The sequence below is a fragment of the Lagenorhynchus albirostris genome, chromosome X, assembly GCF_949774975.1.
Source record: "Lagenorhynchus albirostris chromosome X, mLagAlb1.1, whole genome shotgun sequence".
Taxonomy (NCBI): domain Eukaryota; kingdom Metazoa; phylum Chordata; class Mammalia; order Artiodactyla; family Delphinidae; genus Lagenorhynchus; species Lagenorhynchus albirostris.
Genome location: NC_083116.1, coordinates 117,123,755 through 117,147,041, shown reverse-complemented (window position 1 = coordinate 117,147,041; position 23,287 = coordinate 117,123,755). Strand labels below are relative to the sequence as shown.

At 37.7% G+C, this 23,287-nt stretch overlaps 1 protein-coding gene across 1 annotated transcript in view; it reads right to left on the bottom strand.

The window, feature by feature from the left end:
- SCML2 (Scm polycomb group protein like 2) overlaps positions 1–23,287 on the bottom strand; it is a 93,603-nt gene that overhangs the window by 36,724 nt on the left and 33,592 nt on the right. The window contains exon 7 of the mRNA XM_060137236.1: positions 14,937–15,180. Coding sequence (XP_059993219.1) covers positions 14,937–15,180 — 244 coding nt within the window. The remainder of the gene's footprint in view (positions 1–14,936; positions 15,181–23,287) is intronic.

Below are 23,287 nucleotides of genomic sequence, written 5' to 3'. Positions count from 1 at the left end.
CAATTTTTTCATTAAAAATATAAAATGCCCCAACAAAGATAAACAACCTAGCCACTTTTTGAATAAGAATATAACCAGTCACTCTAAATATTTAGATGTCTCTAGAGAAAACAATTATTCAACATAAGCATTATAATATTCTGTTTTGATAAAAAGCCATACAACTTTTAGACTAGCATATATGTATCCACTAAAAATAACATTAGAAAAACCTACACAGGTTCACTGCATACCTATAGAGACCTTTAGAATCTACAGCTCAGTCTCCAGCAGTTTCAGAATTAAAGAGCAGATCCCCTCATTACCAAGGCAGAAATCTTTCAGAGAAGCTTACTCAGCAGAACATAGTCATAAAAGCATCTCTACTGCCCAAGCAGTTGACCATCAGAGACATATGGGGCCTACCATTCATAGTAGCAGGGGCACTCTCTGTCCTGGTCAGATACCTTCCCACACCTCAATCCTGCCTCCCACAGGTCTCTGCTTACCATTCTTCCTTTTATCATTACTTAAAGACTTCTCTACCATACCACTTTTTTACTCTATCTCTTACTTGCCCAAAAGAAACACAGAAGTCCTTTTTTGACCCTCACCCCTTGTTCACTTTAAAAGGTTTATTTGTTTTACCACTCAACACTACAAGGGAAAAAAAGTTACAAAGGAAAACAAGATCTCTAATTTTTAGTGGTAGTTATCCTGGTTTTTATGGAGACAGGACCTGTCTTTTCGAATTTAACCCTTGTTGGGCCTTGCAGCCAGTTATCTATTCTGACCTGAGGGCTCTGCCCAGTTCCCTGCTCATTGACCAAGCAGAGGTGGTTTGGTTGGCGTGGTGAGAGTCCAGTAGTGTGAACAAACCCTTAGCTCCTCCACTGCCCCTCCTGATTCTCCTTCATGAACCATGTAGATTTCTCTCATCACCAAGAACCACAGTTTTACAGTATTAAAAACACCTTAAACATATAATAGAAGGTAACTTTCACATAAAAAGAAATAAATCATTCACTCGGAAAAATAAAGATCTCATTTAAAAGAACTTGCTTTTGGGGTCTGATAGAGCGTCTCCATTTGGAAAGTGCTGCTATGTCTCTTCCAGTAGCCTTCAAAAATTATGTCTGGACAAGTAAACCAAAACCAAATATACTGAAAGGATCTGCAGCTTTGAGTCACTCCTTCCCCCGTTTCAAAACAGGGCTTGGAGATCTAAGGTAAACAGATTAAAGAAGAAAGAAGAAATTCTTCATACATATACCTTATAAAACATACGTTAACCTGCATAGAATATTCTATCTTAAGGTGATTTAAAACTTGTAAAAATGTTACTGGGAAAATTTTTCCAAACAAAATTGAAAGGATAGCTCTCTAACTTAAACAAATTACAAAAGTCCAGTTATTTATCTCCATACCTAAGTGACAAGGCCTTTTACCCTTGGCATACATACAAAATTAAAACAAGAAAATTGGGGCTTCCCTGGTGGTGCAGCGGTTGAGAGTCCACCTGCCGATGCAGGGGACACAGGTTCGTGCCCCGGTCCGGGAAGATCCCACATGCCGTGGAGCGGCTGGGCCCGTGAGCCATGGCCGCTGAGCCTGCGCGTCCGGAGCCTGTGCTCCGCAACAGGAGAGGCCACAACAGTGAGAGGCCCGCGTACGGGGGGTGGGGGGAAGAAAAAAAAGAAAGAAAATCTAATTTAGTAGAATTTACATTATTTTTCTACCCTGTTATATAATTATTTCTCATATGTATTTAGTCTAGAAAGGAAATCATAAAATGCAAGAACAAGCTACAAATTACAATTAGAATTTAGAAGGGCTTTAAGAGTGTTGTTTTAAAAATATACTTGTTTTCTACTTTCGGATCATAGATGCTTTGTAAACCACTCCTGTCAGCTTCACTGGGGGTGCTTCCCGTGAAGATCATTTTATTTCACAATTACTACTCATATCTGGCTCAGTTCATGAGAAACCAAGATTTTGGTTAAAATGACATTACTAAAGAAGATGACAGTTTCCAAAATCTTTAATATTTTGAGAGGAAAGTTCACACAAAAAGAAGCAACTTCAGTTGTTTCAGGTCAATTCACAATTCACCTAACAAGACTAGCTTTTCTTTTTTCTTTATTTTATTGAAGTATAGTTGATTTACGATGTTGTGTTAGTTTCAGGTATACAGCAAAGTGATTCAGTTATATATATATGTATTCTTTTTCATATTCTATTCCATTATGGTTTATCAAGACTGAGCTTTTAAAAGTCACTCAATTTTTAAACCATAACGTCTTTTTTCTTATGGAATGACTTCTATAGAGTGACTTCCATTATGCTAAAAAAAAATATAGCAGTCACCACTATAATTTCCACAAAACACATTAAATGTATTGACACAATAATTAGTAAAATATGTTATCCACATTTCTATATCATAAAAGTCCTTTTAATAAGTCTCACGTAATACCAGTGAAAAATCATGTTGTATTCCTCAAAGCTATAGAAAAACACTTGGCAACGTTTGATTATAAACTGGAGATTTAAGTGATCAAGTTTGACTTACAATAGGGCTGTTCCTTTCTTATTTTAATTCATTTTTATGGTGGAAATAACCAAAATCTGACTTTTCCCTTGTACTTTAAAACAGTTTTTAGAAGTGACTCATCAAATAATAGTGCCAACAATTTCAGCACGTAATATTTAGAACAAAATAGAGGATTTTTTTTTTTAGATAACAGAAATGACTGGGATATTTAATATACAAAAGCTAACAAAGCAGACAATGAATTTCTTTAACCAAACTTCAACTGCAATAGAAAGAAACTTTTGGGGTAATTCCTACCTTTAGAAATATTCCAGAGAACCAAACTGTTGCTGTATTTACCACAAGGGTGATTTAGGTTCCATTTTATAGCCTTTCTCCTCTACCAGGAATAAAACTGCCTTTCTGAAGAAAGCGAGTTAACAACAAAGCCCATGTTGCCGGAGCAAGCCTGAATTTCTAGCAAATGGGATGAAGCTATTTGCATTTGTTGGTTGCGGGGGGTGGGGGGGTGGGGGGGGATTAAGAGGGCTGCTAAAGTAATTCGCATATTGTCTGTGGGCTGTATAGACAGTGATCATCAGTCACCTGCTCAAACTTCCTTCACTCCTGCCTTCAGAAAAGAACCAAAGGTTACCCTGGGTCAGAGAATCTGGAAACAAACGAGAAGACATGCAAAAATCTAACTGCCAACTCACTGCGTATGTAGACAAAGTTATTCCCGCTGGACCACATGTCCTAAAAACCAAGACACTTTAATAGTCTCAAGAGAACTTGTTAAAATATATCACAGAACCGAAACAAGAAAGAAGCTTCAGGCTCTGCTTGCAATTACTGCAGTATTTAGCTGAAAACAGAAAAAGGACATTTGTTATTTTCTTCAAGATACTTCTTTGCATCATAATAGCTGTCTCATTTGCACAAGCAAAACATTTGTTCCAAGCTGTACGTATGAAAAAGAAAATATCAGCTGTTGAAAATTTCTTGGCTTTTTAGTGAATAATTTGGGTTGATAGCATTTCTACCTATTTCTTTTATACCAAACAGGAAAAGTACTAAATATACTAAGCATTATTAGTCTGTATTTTATTTTGAGCTACATTAAGGGCAAATATCTAAACAAATACTCGAATTTTTATTCAGAACCTTTCGGATGGGACTGATACACCTTGAACTTTTTACAGCCTTAATTTTATGTACCTCTGCTACTTTTGACCCACTATAACAGAGAGAGAGGAAAAGTGCTGCTTTATGTGGTGTTTACTGAACACACACAGTCATATAAAAAGAGGGAAAAATTTGGTAAAGGTATGTCCGAAAAACTATAAAATCTTAATTTTAAAATTTAAAGAGGTGAAGCACAAGTTATAGAAACCACATACTCCTCTGGTTACCCAAACAAAGAGCAAAAGCAACCATAATTTCTGGTTTTGTTTTTTAAAAAAATGAGAATGAGATGGCGGTGGGGAGCAGAGCTATTTCTTGTTTGCACATGGAAACTTTGAAATATTTCTCAAAAGACTAACTCTGAAAAAGAATATATATATGTATAACTGAGCCACTTTGCTGTATAGCAGAAATTAACACATTATAAATCAACTATACTTCAATAAAACTTTAAAAAGACTAACTTTTAAATAGTTCCAAAGGAAAATGTTACATAGGAGAAAATAAGACTACAATATAAAATGACTAATTACATTTTTTTAAAGATCAAAAGTTTAGATTTTAAAACCCACTCCCTTAAAATTTTAATTAAAAGCTAAACCATACACTTGTGCGCGCAGACACGATATAAAATAAACCACCATTCAAAGAAGCAGCTAACAGTGCCCAGGATAATTATATTTAAAACCTATTTTTCACTTTAAGCTTAAGAAGAAAGTTCCTATTCATACAATTTATGTCTGAATTACCAACAAAGAAAATCTAATATGCCAGTTCTATCAATTATTCATAATCAGAAATGTTTTACAAAGTTGTGAAGGAAATGTCATGTCACCATTGAGTTCCACCTGGAAATTAAAGCTGTTTCCATGAGAGGCAGGTGGTGGGGGACCCAAATAAATTGAAGGATTTTTATCAAGAGAAGAGTTAAAATGATCACTGCCAGGATATGGTGCCACTAGACAGGAATGCTTGGCTACACCTTTCTGATTCTAGGTTTTCCCCTCCTCTGCATTTCCCTTTGGACCAGAGGAATTCCTCTATACCCTTGGGATCCTGCAACTTTATACTCTAAGCATCTGGAAGCTTGCTGCCCTCTTTCTTGGTTTGTATGGTCACAAATGCTTAAATTAGACTACAAGACGACACTTCACACTAGCATGGGTCATTAATTTGTAATCAATGATGCATAAATCTGAAACTACGTTAAATAAAACTAATTCATTAATGTTTCAGAAATTATATAAATTTAAAGTTTAATTTATATAGTTAACTTTAAAAGTATTTAAGTACCTTTAAAGCCAGGTAGAATGGTTTATAATATAGCTATATTTATAAAACAAAACAAAAACCTTTGAATATCCCACAATATTAGAAAAAAATTAACACTGGGTCAAATTTTTAAAAGAATCCTCTGCTTCTGAATTTCCCCAATTTCTCAGAAGACTAAAAACCTACATTTATTGTGTTTATAAAACAAAATAGTAACCTATTTGTTTACAAACTTTCCCAAATAAAGACAGGGAAAAGAAAAGTTTTTTTAAAAAATCATACATAGCCTTTAAAATAACAGGTGTCCCAGTTCTGATGCTAAGTTGCTGGATTCCAAGTCTTGTCCTTCATGTATTAAACATGTGGACTTTAATGAAATGACTGGCTATAAATCCCTATGACTGTATATGCCAGAGACAAAGGAAGGGCAATATGAGAAGAAACCAATAGTTAACCAATAGTTTACTGGGCATTCCTAAATTTCTATCATTTATTTAGAGAGAACTAAGTATGAGATACAAAGGGAGGGGGAAAAATCGAAACAGAGAACAGCAAGATCAAATAAATTTTGCAAGAAAAAATCTACAATGAACTTTGTTTTAGTTTACTTGACTCAGCCTTAAGTTGCCAAGGACACAGCAGCATACATAGTTCTTTCCTCTTTCTCACCAGACACCCTGTGCAGGTCTCTAGAATAAATCTGATGAGCTGTGACAGCACCAACCAAAAGTAAAGAGCTTTGAAAGACTGTAGAGTCATTAACAAGAGCCAAGAAAGGAAAATCTAAATAAACGAGGAAAAAAAGCCACTCAGCTTGCTTTATTTTCTATTGAAGGTATGTTTCTCAGTGGATTTTTATACCAATGATAGGCCTGATAAGAACTTAGCTGTTTCTGATTATAGAAGTGTTAACACCAGCAGAAAAACTGTTAGAAAAAGTTTTAAAGTAAATTAAACCTTATTACTATTCTTGAAAGGAAAACCAGTAAAGCTTAAATAAGGTTTTTAATGTAAAGTCAAATAAAGTAGCACTCATGGAAGCCTCACTACATTTCTTTAAGAAACTATGCTAGTGAATTGTCTTTAGTCATTAATTATTTGAAAAGGTTTTATGTGCTGCAGTCTAAAAAAAAAAAATTGGAAAAGCAATTAAACAAAGGTCAAAAAATGAACATTTCCAATGTGTTCAAGAAATACTCAAAACAAATGAAAAAAATAGATTTTTTAAATTCATAAAATTCAATTGATTTAATATTATTTGTGCCTTTTGAAATTATTTAACTCTAAGGCCCTTGAATTATTTAATATTCAAGTCAAAAATTTAATATTTCTGTACATTTTCTTAAAAGGCCATAAATAACATTAAAAAGCAAATGACCAAGAAAAGGTTTTTACTTTTATGACAAAGGGTTGATATGTGCAATAAATGAAGCACTCAAACAAATCAACAATGAAAGGAACACTCTAAGAAAAAAATGGGAGAAGACAATTAGGAAAATGATAAAGGAATATTAATGGCCAAAATACATGGAAAGAAAAAGATTCAACCTCACTAGTAATCTAAGAAATGAAAATTTTTAAAATAACATTTTTTAAATTAGCAAAAATAAGAAGATAATGCCCAAAGTTGACCAGAGAAGGAAAAAAACATTTTCACCCACCACTGAGGGGGAGTGGAAGTGAGTACAGCTTTCTGAATGACAATTTGTCAGCCTTAGAAACGTAGCCTCTGACACAGCAAACTTATTCTATGTAGATAATTAGAAAGGTATGCAAAGATATATCCTTCATATCATCTAGTTTAATAACATAAATGTTGAAACATTCTAAATGCCAAACAAAATAGATGTTTGGTTAAATAAATTATGGTATAGCCATATGATGGAGTAAAAAACAAAACTGAATTTGTAAGGATATATTTCACATAGGAATACAGTCACAAGACAGCATGAAAAAGTAGGCAAGAAAGTGGAATATGAAGGATAATCTGTCTTCAAACTGAAACTGTTAATTAAAGATACAAATGTAACATACCAATACATTCTTGTTTAAAAAAAAAGGCCACAGATAAAAGCAAAAGTCCCCATTACCACTTCCTTTACCACCCTATACCCCTTTTCAGAAATTATCACTATGACACAGATTTGATATACTGTATAGCCTTTCAGATCTTTTCTGTGTATTTATATACATATATCTACAGTTAAATATAGAAATACATAACTACTTGTTTTCTCTTAACTTAATGGTATTATATTGTATGTATGGGGGGGTTGTTTTTTTCAATTAATACATCTTGGAGAGTTTTCTTTCTTAGTAAACAGGAACACTTTCATTCTTCTAAACTGTTCTATATGATTTTAAAGAATAAATACACCATAACTTAACATTTTTCTACTGATTTGGCTGTGTGCGTGTTCTTAAGGTGCATGTGTGAAACAAAAAGAAAAAAAGGCACTATGAACCCAAATATAGATAAAACTGTTTGCCATGGTTATCTCTGCACGCTTTTCTCAACTTTTTCCTTTGAACATTACTTTTCCTATTAGAGTAAAATGAGTTAAAACTAATAAAAAATAATTTTAAAATATTTGGCTTTCAAGAATATATCACATTATATCTAAGAAATGATACTTATATATTATAGCTGCCATTTAATGAATGATATATTGGCTAAAGTAAATGTTTTCTCTACTCAAAAAGAATATTTCACCTAGTGTAAGCAAGTACAGTACTAACCCTATTAATCTCTCTGCAATTAATAAGCAATGCTTGAAAAAAATCAAAATGAATCATATATGCAACGTTAAGTATCAACTAACAATCTTTAACCATACTTTTCCCAGAATCCTAAGGTTCTTCTGGGGACTTCTGTGAATCTTTACAAATCAGAATGTGGCACCAGTGGGCACATCTTTGTTTCTACTCTACTGTTTCCAAACTCTACCTTGTCATGGGTTGATTTATTTGTATTCAAAAAGTAGTCATAAATGATACTACAAAGCTAAGGTAACCAAAACAGCAATGGCAGGGCACAAAAACAGACACACACCAATGGAACAAAATAGAGAGCCCAGAAATAAACCTACACACCTACGGTCAATTAACCTATGACAAAGGAGGCAAGAACATACAATGGAGAAAAGTCTCTTCAACAAGTGGTGCTGGGAAAGCTGGACATCTACATGTAAATCAATGAAATTAGAACACTCCCTCAAACCATATACAAAAATAAACTCAAAACGGTTTAAAGACCTAAATATAAGACATGACACCACAAAACTCCTACAACAGAAGATGGGCAAACATTCTCTGACATTAATTGTAGCAATATTTTCTCAGATCAGTCTCCCAAAGCAAAAGAAATAACAGAAAAATAAACAAATGGGACCTAATCAAACTTAAAAGCTTTTGCACAGCAAATGTAACCATCAACAAAACAAAAAGACAACCTACAAAATGGGAGAAAATATTTGCAAATGATGCCACCGACAAGGGGTTAATATCCAAAACAAACAAAGAACTCATGCACTGAACATCAAATAAACAAACAACCCAATCAAAAAATGGGTGGAAGACTTAAATAGACATTTCTCCAAAGAAGACATACAGATGGTCAACAGGCATACGAAAAGATGTTGAACACTGCTGATTATTAATGAAATGAAAATCAAAACCACAATGAGGTATTGTCTCACACCAGTCAGAATGGCTATCATGAAAAAGTCTATAGGGACTTCCCTAGTGGTGCAACTGGTTAAGAATCCGCCTGCCAATGGAGGGAACACGGGTTCGATCACTGGTCTCCCACGTCCAGGAGGCTGCCACATGCTGTGGAGCAAGTAAACCCCTGCGCCACAACTACTGAGCCTGTGCTCTAGAGCCCATGAGCCACAACTACTGAGCCCACTTGCCACAACTACTGAAGCCCACGTGCTCTAGAGCCCGTGCTATGCAACAAGAGAAGCCCATGCACCGCAATGAAGAGTAGCCCCCACGTGCCGCAACTAGAGAAAGCCCGTGAGCAGCAACGAAGATCCAACATAGCCAAAACTTAATTAATTTTAAAATCTATTTTTGAAAGTCTACAAATAATAAATGCTGCAGAGGGTGTGGAGAAAAGAGAACCCTCCTACACTGTTGGTGGGAATGTAGATTAGTGCAGCCACTATAGAAAATAGTATGGAGGTTCCTTTAAAAACTAAAAATAGAGCTACCATATGATCCAGCAATCCCACTCCTGGGCATATATCCGGAAAAGATGAAAACTCTTAATTCGAAAAGATACATCCACCCCAATGGCAGCACTATTTACAACAGCCAAGACATAGAAACAATCCAAGTGCCCACCAACAGACAACTGGCTTAAGAAGATGTGGCATATATATATATACATATATATATATATAATATTACTCAGCCATTAAAAAGAATGAAATACTGCCATTTGCAGCAACATGGATGGACCTAGAGATTATCATACTAAGTAAGTCAGACAGAGAAAGACGAAAATTGTATGCTATCCCTTATATGTGGAATCTAAAAAATAATACAAATGCATCTATATACAAAACAGAATACAGACTCACAGACACAGAAAACTCATGGTTACTAAAGGGGAAAAGGGGGGAGGGATAAATTAGGAGTATAGGATTAAGAGATACAAACTATTATATATAAAACAGATAAGCAACAAAGATTTATTGTATAGCACATGGAACTATATTCAATATCTTTTAATAACCTATAATGGAAAACAATCTGAAAAAATATATATATATAACTGAATCACTCTGCTGTACATCCAAAACTAACACAGTATTGTATATCAACTGTACTTCAATTTTTTTAAAGTACAAAAACAAAATGAAAAAAAAAGTAGTCATAAAAAATGCTTCACAATGTCAAATTACTTGTGGCATTTGAAATCCTTAATAATGGTAAAACAGTTAAATTATAATATCCAACATTTAAAAATTTTCAAAATGAAAGTAAACAACTTATCATTTGTATCTGTGTGGTTTTGCCAAGATTCAACAAAACCCACACCTAGAATTATCAGAGTGAAAATAAAAAACATCAAAGATGACATGAAAATATTAAAGTAGCTAGAGGAAAAAAAATGACATTACAGTCAGAGGAAAAATAGAATGACAGCTGAACTGTCAACAGCAATGAAAATCAAAAGGCAAAATAATGATACCTTCAATGTGCTGAAAGAAAACAGCTGTCAACTTAGAATTCTACACCCAGAAAAAATGTCTTTCAAGGAAGGAGGTGAAATAATGACATATTCAGATGAACATAAACTGAGAAAGCATGCCACTAGCAGACATTCACTAAAGGAAATTCTCAAGGATCTACCTCAGGCAGCAGAAAATTAATCCCAGATGAAAGGGATTAAGGAGGATTCCTACTAAGAAGGAATAAAGAGCAAAGAACATGTTGAATATGTTGGTGAATATCAACAAATATTGATTACTTAAATAATAATAGTAATAGTTTATAAGATTACAAAAATATATAATTAAAATATACAACAGTAATAACATGAATTTGAAGGGAGTAAATAGGTAGAGTATTCTAAGTTCCTTTTATTGTCTTAGTGCAGAAGAAAGATATTAATTTCAGACTTCCTTGAAGAAAGCATGTTAAAATTCCTAGAGCATTAAAAGAACGGAAAATACAGTGTATAACTTCCCAACAAGAGGAGAACAAATGGAATAAGAAAAAATAATCCAAAAAAGGATAAGAAAGGAAAACAAAACAAAGAAAAGGCAAGACAAATAAAAAGCACAAAATAAGATAGCATACTGAAAACCCGATATATCTGTGATTACAATAAATAGAAATAGATTAAAAGCTCCAGTCAGACTGGCTGACTGGCAAAAAAATAAAAATCCGACTATTTGCAAGAAACGCATCTCTTTAGATTAGGATAGATAAAGGCTGAACATTAGAAAGAGAAAGAGAAAGAATAAGAACACCAACCAAATAAAAGCTGGTATAACAACAACAAAAAGCTGGTATAGCTACATTAATACAAGATAAAAGCAGACTTTAAGCTAAAAAAACATAAAGAGGATTACTACAGAAGGTTCAATGGACCAGAAAGTTATGAGAGAATTCAAATTTGTACACACCTGATAATGGAGCCAGAAAACAGATAGAGCATAATGTAAATACTAGAAGAACTACAAGGAAAAACAGACCCATAATCATAATGGAACCTATAGGGGAAAAACAATTCGAATAAAAGCAAACTTCTCATCAGAAACCATGGAAGCCAGAAGGAAGTTGCACAACATTTTTAAAGTGCTGAAAGAAAACAACTGCCAACCTGGAATTCTATATCCAGCAACCACCTTTCAAGAATGAAGGGGAAATAAAGACATTCTTAGATGAAGGAAAACTAAAAATTTGTTGCCAGCCAACATACCCTAAAAGAATGACTAAAAGAAGTTCTCTAAACAGAAAAAAAAAAATGATAAAAGGAGAAATCTTTGAAAACCAGGAAAGAAGAATGAACAACTGAAAGGACAAAACTGTGCATAAATACAATAGATTTTCCTTCTCTTCTTGAGTTTTCTAAATTATGTTTTATGATTGAAGCCAAAATTATCACACTATATAATGCCACTCTCAATGAATATAGAGGAAATATTTAAGACAACTATAAATGGTAGAGGGTAAAGGATTATAAATTGAGGTAAAGGTTCTAAATTTCACATTAACTGGTGAACTGTCTAGTGGGGTAAAGGACAGAGGAGGCATATTTCAGAAAGTATTGAAGTCACTTTTTTTTTTTTTTTTTTTGCGGTACGCAGGCCTCTCACTGTTGTGGCCTCTCCCGTTGCGGAGCACAGGCTCCGGACGCGCAGGCTCAGCGGCCATGGCTCATGGGCCAAGCCGCTCCACAGCACGTGGGATCTTCCCGGACCGGGGCACGAACCCGTGTCCCCTGCATCAGCAGGCGGAACTCTCAACCACTGCGCCACCAGGGAAGCCCTGAAATCACTTTTTTAAAAACACTTTGCATCTCCTATTTACTCCTCAACTTTCTAAATCTGGTTTTTCAAAGAAGTCTAGCAACCATGCTTTTACTTAAGACCACTAATGAGCTCTCTCTCTTGAGTTTTATGCTGCATTTGATAGTGCTGAATACTTATTTGCTTAAAATCTTTCCTCTCCTGTTGTTGGGGGAATCAACCTAGTGCTTTTCCTACGTTTATATACTTTTTCTCACTGTCCTAAATTGAATTCTATCATCTACCCATCTTTTTTTTTTTTTTTTGCGGTATGCGGGCCTCTCACTGTTGTGGCCTCTCCCGCTGCAGAGCACAGGCTCCAGACGCGCAGGCCCAGCGGCCATGGCTCACGGGCCCAGCCGCATCTGCGGCATATGGGATCTTCCCAGACCGGGGCACGAACCAGTGTCCCCTGCATCAGCAGGCGGACTCTCAACTACTGCGCCACCAGGGAAGCCCTACCCATCTCTTATTCTTGTGTTTCTCAAAGTTCAAACCATGTACAGTGGAAACACCTGAGTCCCACTCCGGACCTACTGATTCAGAACCCCTAGATGTGAGCATCAGGATATCAGCCTTTTAACAAGCTCTCCCAGGTGATTCCAGTGTGAGAATTATTGTTTTAAATGTTGACGCACAAGGTTCTGTGGTTGATCCACCTCCACCTGTTACACATCTATAAATAAAATCACACCCACTGCTATCAACAGGATGTGTAAGCTGCCCACCTCCACACCAACTCCCCCGCCAGCACCTATAATCCCACCTGACACAAAACGTATTTATTTGAATGAACGTGATGATTCTCAAACCTGCTTTGTCAACCAAGACCTAACTCTTTTAGGCTTCATACCTGCATGTACATCCATCCAATGGACATGTCTACCTAGATGTCCTAAATTACCCTGAATCAGTTAAGATTAAATTCAGCTAACAGTAACAGAAAAGCCTAAAACAGTGGTTTATATAACACAGAAATTTTTCTCTCTCAAATAATAGTCTGGAATAGGCCAGTATAAAAATTCTGCTCCACAAAGTTCTCAGGGACTCTGGCTCCTTTCTGCTTTCCACTTCGAAATGCCTAGAATGTGGTCCCCATTTCATAATCCAAGATAGAGCTCCATCCAAAACAACCACATTCCTAGCAGCAGGACAGAAGCAAGAAGAAGGAAGAGAGAATGGTACATTCACTTCTCTGTAACACACTACCTGTGCTTTTATCCCACTGACAAGGACTTAAGTCTCACAGCTGTAACTAACTGCTAAAAAGGCTGGAAATCTAGTCTTTATGTCAGGCAGCCAAACTGCGTTATTAAGGAAAAATATAGGGAGACCAGATACTCAAGGACAATATCATTCTGGGCTACACATTCCAAAGTTACCATGTCCCAAATTGAACTCACCAGTTTTCAGAACACACTGTGCAATTTCACACCTTTGTGATGTGTCCACCCTACCTTTATCTCCATTCTGCCTGGCAAACTCCTTCTCCTCTCTTAATACTCACATCATGTGTCTTTTTGTGAAGCTTTCCTTTACCCGACCACCCTTCCGCCAGCCTAAACAGACCGGAGGTCTTTTGGGCACCTTCATATCTAGCATACATCTCTAGTTTTACACTGCTAATTCTGTACTGTATTTTTTTTTTAAAGTCTATCCCTCCATTCATCCCTCTCCCACTAGAAGGTAAACTTCTTGAGGGCAGAGACTATGCCTTACTTTATTTATTTATTGGCCACACCACAGGGCTTGTGGGATCTTAGTTCCCTGACCAGGGATTGAACCCGTACCCCCTGCTGTGGAAACATGGAGTCCTAATCACTGGACCGGGAGGGGATTCCCATGTCTTATTTTAGTATCATATGCACATAAATCTGTATCACACTAAATTTTACAAAAATCAACCATTAACATCTCTTTCCTAAAATTATGGCAGCAGGGAACCAAAGAGGTACCTAACAAAAAGATCATCATGGTATGTAGTATTGTAGTATAATGGGATGTGTTAAAGTTCCAAATTACAGAATATTCTAATAGCAGTTACAAGAATAATATGGCTATGTGCTCATACCTAGCCACTGCCCTCCTCCACCACACTACCTACTCATTTGCTACACCCATCTTTTTTTTCTGGTATAAATAAATAAATTTAGTGGGGTAAATTTTAAGTATGTTTACATTTGATTCCACTTATAAGTTTACATTTAACTTAGGCCAAATGATTGCGTTCTGTGCTTAGACTCCACTTAAATCTCAGCAGTTATTCCATCACAGAAGACCAGGTTAGGCATGTCTACGTCCTTGGAAGAGTCAAGCAAGAAGCTTCAATATTTTGATGACTTTTCTTTGAAAGAAAATATCTAGACTAGATGACACTATATTCAACTTAGGAGGCGCAGCATTACAACTGATAAACACATGACGGAAATAACATACTGATCTATGATGGCTTCCACAGTCAAAAATTTTTACGGACATGTACATTTTACTTAACACTATCAAAGTATCAATTTAACTTGAAAAAACAACCAAAATCATGTAAAACATGTATATAACACTTGTTATGCCCAACCTTTAAAAAACTATCTTCAAGATACAAACAATGGAATGCCATGTGTAATTTTAAATAGAATATCAACTATAAAGGTACCTGAGCACCCCAAAATGTTTCTAGCAGCAAGGCTTCAATAGTCTAAGTGTGACTTGTAGCTTTGTCCATATTCCCCAGTGTGGACTGTCAATTCAGACCACGATGTTGTGTTGGCCCTCAAAAATTCTAATTGTAAACTTTTACCTCCAGTTCTCTAACCTGGACAGTACCCTTGCTGTTCTGCCTGATGCTCCTCAGTTGGACATGAAATCCTACTCTCAATGCCAAGAGCAGATAGATCTAACTTCAAGAAAATAAAAGAACATGTATTAGTTAGTTATTATCTTACCATAAGTTCCTGGTGGTTGTAATACATCTCCTGTCAGGCGACACCACCCAACTGGGAAAATATCTCGACAATCATACTTGCACCAATAATCAAAAGCTCCACTCCAGCCATCGAATGTGATATAAACTTCATCTCCTTTAACATTTCCAATAGTTGCAGGGCAGATCAGATAAGGGTTCTTTCTGTCTATAGCTTCAAGTTTCATTCCCACTTTAAAATTATTTAGAGGTGGCTTTGGTGGTTCCTACCAAAACATTAAAAAAAAGTTTTCATTGTTAAAATGTATTAAGAAGCATTTGCTCAATTGTATTCTTACAACCTTCAGCAACCAAAAATTAAGCTTCATGTTTATCAATTAAATACAGGAAGAAACAGTTCTCACAGATTCCTCTGAAACTCTGCTCTACAATATCTCACTTACTCTGGAGCAGAGCCAAGAACCTAGAAGAAAACAAAACCAGCCTGATAGTAATTCATTCATTCATTCACTCAAGAAGTATGTATTATATACTATGTACCAGGAATTTAGCATTCGTAAGTGAACAAAAATATCAAGATCCCTGTTCTGGTGGAGCTTATATTCTAGTAGTGGTGGTAGCAGGGGTAGGGGAGCCAGACAGGATGAAGGGGAGGAAGCAATAACAAGAAATTTTAAAAGAGAGTCAAACAAACCTAAAAATATAAAAATTATAGGGTATTTTGAAAGATAGTAAGTCCAAAGAGAAGGAACAGCAGCAGGTAATATCTAAAAAAAACCTCAAAGTATAAAATGCAGATACAAGAACATGAAAGTCACACAAGTCTGGGGTCATTTATGATAAGCAATCCAGAAACAAATATTTAAAAGTATTCCTTAAGGACTTCCCTGGTGGTCCAGTGGTTAAGAATCCACCTTCCAATGCAAGGGACACGGGTTCGATCCCTGGTCAGGGCACTAAGACCCCACATGCTGCGGGGCTTGCCCTGCTCTACAGCCCACGTGCCACAATTAGAGACAAGCCCACGCGCCACAACTACTGAAGCCCACACTCTAGAGCCCGAGAGCCACAACAAGAGAAGCCTGTGCACCGCAACAAAGAGTAGCCCCTGCTCACCGCAACTAGAGAAAGCTTACGCCCAGCAACGAAGACCCAACGCAGCCATAAATAAATAAATAAATAAGTTAACCTTAAGGAGTGCTTATTTTATATATATATATATATATATATATATAAAAGGTAACCTTCAATTGTTTAGTATATGCCAGGCACAGTTTAAATATTTCCCACATATTAATTTAATTCTCACAACAATCCTATGAAGTCAGTGCAATTATTATACCCATTTTACAGATAAAACTGATGCACAGTGGCCTAAGACTATACCATAAGTATCAGAGCTAGATTTTAAACTTAAATAGCCAACTTTGTGAAACACCCTACACCCCATCATCTGCTGGGCCAATTCCAAGTCATCCACACTTCAAAGCCCAATTCTCCTGGTCTCTTTAAGCCTTCCCTGACCAATGCCTGCCCACTCCAAGGCCCACCAAAGAGGTGATCTTGCCTTCAACTGTGAAACTATTGTTAAAATGTGTTCACTCCTCTGGGACTTCCCCAGCAGTCCAGCGGTTGAGACTCTGCCTTCCAATGCAGGAGGTGTGGGTTCAATCCCTGGTTGGGGAGCTAAGATACCACATGCCGTGGGGTGTGGCCAAAAACTTAAAAAATAAAATGTGTTCACTCCTCTATGAGACAAAGGGATTCTTAAAACCAAGTATCACTTCTTTTACATATTGTTATTTCCAGCACAGTACCCAACAGTAAGCATTTTTTAAATGAATGAACCAAGGAATCACCTGGAGAACAGTAAATGAGCTCTCAACTAACTCTTTCACCAAGATATAATTTTAAAAACCTATCTGGTAGATTGGTTCCTTTTAAAAATTCCTCCTTTACTGTAAAGCAATTATACTCCAATGAAGATGTTAAAAAAAAAAAGAAGCCTCCTTTAAACCCATCTCAACATCCCATGCTTTCTCTGTTTCCTTTAGCCTTGCAATCTGAAAATTCCTTAATTCTTAGCCTTCAAAGTCCTTTTAATTACATACTCTTAATATGATTCTTAAAACCACCCTGAAGGGCTTCCCTGGTGGCGCAGTGGTTGAGAGTCCCCCTGACGATGCAGGGGACACGGGTTCGTGCCCCAGTCCAGGAAGATCCCACATGCCGCGGAGCGGCTGGGCCCGTGAGCCATGGCCGCTGAGCCTGCGCATCCGGAGCCTGTGCTCCGCAACGGGAGAGGCCACAACAGTGAGAGGCCCGCGTACCGCAAAATTAAAAAAAAAAAAAAAACCCACCCGGAAAGTCAGCAGGGCAAAAGTTAGATTGATCAAGGATCAAAGTATTTGATAAATAGCTGGTAAGTAAGAAGCAGAGTCACATATCGACACTTCATGAAAGGGCCAAAGGTCCGTTATCAGTTATTACACATGGAAAGAAGGGGGGGCAGATTTTACAAAGTATAACCATGGAGGTTGATATATTTGTGCTAGACATTCACAGAATGCAAAAAACATTCAAGACACATATAAGGATCACAGGGCCTTACACTGTCATTCAACAGAGTAAGAGTAAGTCTTTCCATAGCAAAGTAAACTAGATCAAATGGCAATATACATTTTCTGCTACAAAACAGATTTAAGACAGTCAAGACAAGAGAAACAGAACTAATTTTAAAATTCAAATGTATAACCTAAAAAGAAATCCCAATATGACAGTATGTTATCAATGTCACTGTTGGCTGGCAAGTAACAAAAACCAGAAAATGATTACAAACAAAATGCAATTTATTCTCTAAAGATTTTCATACTGTATTAATTCTTCTAAATTTCATGAAAACTCTATCAAATTTTCTTACATAAGTACAGCCATACAAATAAATATTAATAAAGCTCTAGGAGAAAACAAATTTTTATTTTAAAAAAATCAAAGGAACTACTATTTTAATAACACAGTAAATGAAAGGACTTTATCTCAAAACAACCTCCTTCCAGATTTAGGTAACTGGCAAAATGGTTCCCTCTGCTGTCCACAAAAGGTAATGATACAAAGTTGCTTTAAAATGTGTTGTTTTTTTTTAAATAAATTTATTTATTTATTTTTAGCTGCATTGGGTCTTCGTTGCTGTGCGCGGTTTTCCTCTAGTTGCGGCGGGCAGGGGCTACTCTTCGTTGTGGTGCGCGGGCTTCTCATTCCGGTGGCTTCTCTTGTTGCAGAGCATAGGCTCTAGGCACGCAGGCTCAGTAGTTGTAGCTCACAGGCTTAGTTGCTCAGCGGCATGTTGGATCTTCCCAGACCAGGGCTCGAGCCCTAAAATATGTTTTTAAAGAATATAGTTCGTGGGCTTCCCTGGTGGTGCGGTGGTTAAGAATCCGCCTGCCAATGCAGGGGACACAGGTTCGAGCCCTGGTCCGGGAAGATCCCACATGCCGCGGAGCAACCAAGCTGGTGAGCCACAACTACTGAGCCTGCGCTCTAGAGCCCACACGCCTAGAGCCCGTGCTCTGCAACAAGAGAAGCCACCGCAGTGAGAAGCCCGTGCACCACAACGAAGAGTAGCCCCCACTCACCGCAACTAAAGAAAGCCCACGCAGCAACAAAGACCCAATGCAGCCCCCAAATTTAATTAATTAATTAATTAAAATATATATAGTTTGTCATCATCCATTCTTGAATGACTTCCTAAACACAAAGATATAATTTGCAAAAGCAATAGCTAAAATAAACAAGGGATCATTCTCTTTTACTGTAAGAAAATGATTCTGTTCTAGAAGGTGGCTAGCAAAGAATGGCCTTTTAACCTCCCTCCTTGCTTACCTACAGTATGGTTCTCCTTACAGGCTACTTTTTCACATATCCCTGTGATTGAAGCCAGTCTCAGCATTACCTACATTACCCTTCTGCCTGGAATATTTTTACCCTTGTAGTCTCAAGGTTCATTCTCTCCCTTTCTCCACATCTTCACTCAAATGGCAACTTCTCAGCAAGACCTTCCTGGCCAACCTATCTAAAATGTCACCCTCCCTTCTCCTTAGCATATAAAACTATCAAACATAATACACATGTATTTATTATGGCTTACTATAAATTTACCAAGCTAGAAGGTAAGCTCCATAAAGCCTGGAGTTTTTTATAGCTTTGTTTACAGCTACATTCCTAGAGTCTACCTGTGATCACAAACTCCTATCCTTAATTTCTACTTCCTTACTTTTAATCAATTACTTCTTTGACCTCATCAAGAATTGTAGTCCTTTAACCTTCATTTATTCATTTACAAATATTTACTGAGTGCCTACTAAATGCCAGACACTACTGAAGGTTCTTGATATATATTAGCTAGCAAAATAAAAATCTCACCTTGCAGTGCTCACATGCTAGTAAAGAGAAAGATGAGGAACATAAGTAAAATATATTCTATGTTATATGATAAGTGCTTTGCAAAAACAGAGAGAGACAGAGACAGAGACAGAGACAGAGACAGAGACAGAGAGAAGATCAGAGTAAAGGGAGATCCAGAGAGCAATGTAGGGGAGGGGTTGTGCAACTGTAAACAAGGTAATCAGGACAAGCCTCATCTGGAAGGTGACATGTGAACAGAAGCCTGAAGGAGGTGATTATTAACCATGCAGTTATCTAGAGGAAGAGTGTTCTAAGCAGGGCCAACAGCCAGGGCCAAGGCCCTAAAACAGGAGATGTGTCTGAAATATTCGAAGAACAAGGAAGCAGAGAGTGGCTAAAATGCAGTATGCAAGTGGGAGGGCAGTAGGAAACAGGTCAGAGAGAGAGTGAGGGGTCGTATCATGTAGAGCTGTGGAGGCCACTGTAAGAACTCTGGCTTTTACTCTGAGTAAAACAGGGAGCCCCCTGGGTGGTTTTGAGCAGAGGAGTGATATAATCTCACTTTTTTTTTTTTTTTTGCGGTACACGGGCCTCTCACTGTTGTGGCCTCTCCCGTTGCGGAGCACAGGCTCCAGACGCGCAGGCTCAGCGGCCATGGCTCACGGGCCCAGCCGCTCCGCGGCATGTGGGATCTTCCCGGACCGGGGCACGAACCCGTGTCCCCTGCATTGGCAGGCGGACCCTCAACTACTGCGCCACCAGGGAAGCCCCTCACTTATGTTTTAAACGGAATACTCTGCTTGCTGTGTTGACTACAGACTGTAAGGTTATAAATAAAGAGATCTATGAAGAGGTTACCACAGTAATCCAAGTGAGAGATAAAGGCAGCTTGTTCCAGCCTGATAGCAACGGAGATGGCAATAACTGGTTGAATTTCAAATATATTTTGAAGGTAGAGCAAATAGGGTTTCCATATGGACTGGATGTAGTATGTGACAGAAATAATCACCAAGGTTTTTGGCAGAAGCAAATGGAAGGATAGTTGCTACTCCCTGATATGGGAAAGGCTGCAGGTGGAGCAGTTTGACATGTCTGTTAGACATCCAAGTAGGGATACTGAGTAGGTAGGCTGGATATACAAGTCTGAGATGGGAGCAAAACATCTGGAGCAGAAATATAAATTTGAAAGTCACCTACATACAAACTGTATTTAAAGCCAGGAATTAGATGAGATCACCAAGGAATTAATACAGATCAGAGTTTCAAGAACATGACACTACTGTCATTTGGGACCAGAACATTCTGTTGTAGGGGCTGTTCTGTGCAGTGTAGGATGTTTAGTAGCATCCCTGATCTTTACTCACTAGGTATAAGTAGCACCCACATACACAGTTGTGATAACCCAAAACGTCCCCTGTTGAGAACCACTGTATAAAGAAGAGAAGAGGGGACTTCCCTGGTGGTGTCCAGGGGTTGAGACTCCACGCTCCCAATGTAGGGGGCCCAGGTTCGATCCCCGGTCAGGGAGCTAGATCCCACATGCATGCCGCAACTAAGAGTCCGCATGCCGTAATGAAGATCCTGCACACAGCAACAAAGGTCCCACGTGCTGCAGCTAGGACCCGGCACAGCCAAATAAATAATTAATTTAAAAAAAAAAAAAAGAAGAGAAGAGGACCAAACACTCTAACATTCTATCACACCCGTTCACATCCAGGTTACAGTGCATCATATCACCACTTTCTTCTCAGCACCCCAAACCAACTTATCCCCTTGTCCTTGTTCTGTTACCTCCAAACCTTAGTTCAATATCACCATCCACTTTACTATTTATTCTCAGTTTCCAAGCACTGCTGGAGAAAAGTCCCACATGCTTATTACATGTAGTGCTACACATATTTAGTCTTCATCCTCAGGTGAACCCTCCAAAATACTGTCATATGTCCCTAGGTCGATCCCTCTCCCATCCCACATGGCACCTATTCCAAACTTTTATCATTTGCCTTAAGACCAATAATGTTTCCTCACTATACATTCATTACTTCGTTAACTGACTTTCTCCTAAACCACAGAGTAAGCTCTCTGCCTTGGTGTTAGAATATAGTAGACTTTCAATCAATGTATGAATCCTTCCCTCCAGCCTTTGTCAGTTTCCTATTTCACAGTAAATCGAGGCCATCAGGAATGAACTCTATCAATATTCTGCCCCCACAATTACAAATTTAACTCTATCTGGGGACACTTTTCAGCTGGTCTTCAGTTCTTGCTAATGTAACTGATGAACTTCCTATCTACCAAATAGTCAAGAATCAGCTTTCCTTTTAACTGACCTCTACTAAGTACCTGATATGGGTACTTATACATCATGAAGGTGAGTGGGTATTTCTCAAGGTTCTAAACTTGACACTCTTCTCTTTTCCTTCTATATATTCTCTTTGGACTAGCTCATTCATGCTCAAGGCTTCCACCCCTACCATTTAAGCTGAAAACTCCCAAATCCACGTACCCAAGCCAAACCTTATTTCTAGGTTCTAAATACTTTATGTCTAATGTCTGGTGGTAGTCATTCCTCCTCAAACTTCCCAGAGGCACTTCAACATGTCAAAAACTAAACCTATCTTCTCCCTCTCTATGTATTCATCTTCCTGTACTCCCCCATCCTTTCTTTATTCATCGAACAAACAAGTACGTACCAGGACGTATGATAGGCACTGCAAATACAAAGCCATATTAACTTTTCAAAACGAACTCACAGTCTAGGAACCAAGAGACAGTGAAAATAATAATATAATCCAATAACCACAAAGACTGACATATGGGGGACTTTCCTGGTGGCACAGTGGTTAAGAATCCACCTGCCAATGCAGGGGACACAGGTTCAAGCCCTGGTCCGGGAAGACTCCACATTCCGTGGAGCAACTAAGCCCATGCGCCACAACTACTGAGCCTGCACTCTAGAGCCCGCGAGCCACAACTACTGAAGCCCGCACGTCTAGAGCCCGTGCTCCACAACAAGAGAAGCCACCGCCATGAGAAGCCCGCGCACCGCAATGAAGAGTAGCCTCTGCTCGACGCAACTAGAGAAAGGCCCGCATGCAGCAATGAAGACCCAACACAGCCAAAAATAAATAAAGAAATAAATAAATTTATTTATTTTAAAAAGACTGACATATGCACAAGGCGCTACAGAAGTATAAGAATACAGAGGCAAAAATAGGGAAGGTATCCTGGAGGATTTAATGCCTGAAATGAATCTTAAAATAAAAATAGGAATTAACCAGAGAAAATCAGCCTAAAAAAGGAATATGGTATGGACAGGCTATTATAAGCAATTCAGAACATAAAATCCAAAGCAAGAAGTGGCAACTGTAAACCAGATAGATCACAGAGCACCTTAAAGGCCATATTAACAAACTTATACTTCATCCTGAATGCAAATGGTAACTTCAAAGGAGTTTTAAGTATGGAATGATGTGATATGGCTTCTGTATCAGATATTTCTAGCAGTTGTGTTTAAGGGTGACAATTATAGGCAGTTATAAGGCTAGGTGAACAGTCTAGGCAAGAGGAAAGCCTGCACAAGGGGCAGTGGTATTAAGGTTAGAAAGAAGAGACACAACAAAGAAATAATTAGCAAGCTAAGTAGGTGGGCCTTCCTAATTAATTGGCTATCCAGAGGCCAGGGTCAAGGAGGAGTGAGGATTTAAGATGGCTCCTGGCCAAGTTCCAAGCTTGGCTGAAAAGAGCACCCCACAAATCAGTAAGAGTAAGAAAAGAAATCCAGTAGAAAAAAGGCAAAGGCTATAATCAGGCGATTCACAGAAAAATAAAAGGCCATTAAACACATTTTAAAAGTTCAATTTCACTGGTAATCACTTCAAGGCAAATTACAATGGGATACCATTACCATTCCCACCTCCAAAAAAAGATTTACAAAATTTTAAAAGATAGATAATATTCATTGCTAGTAAA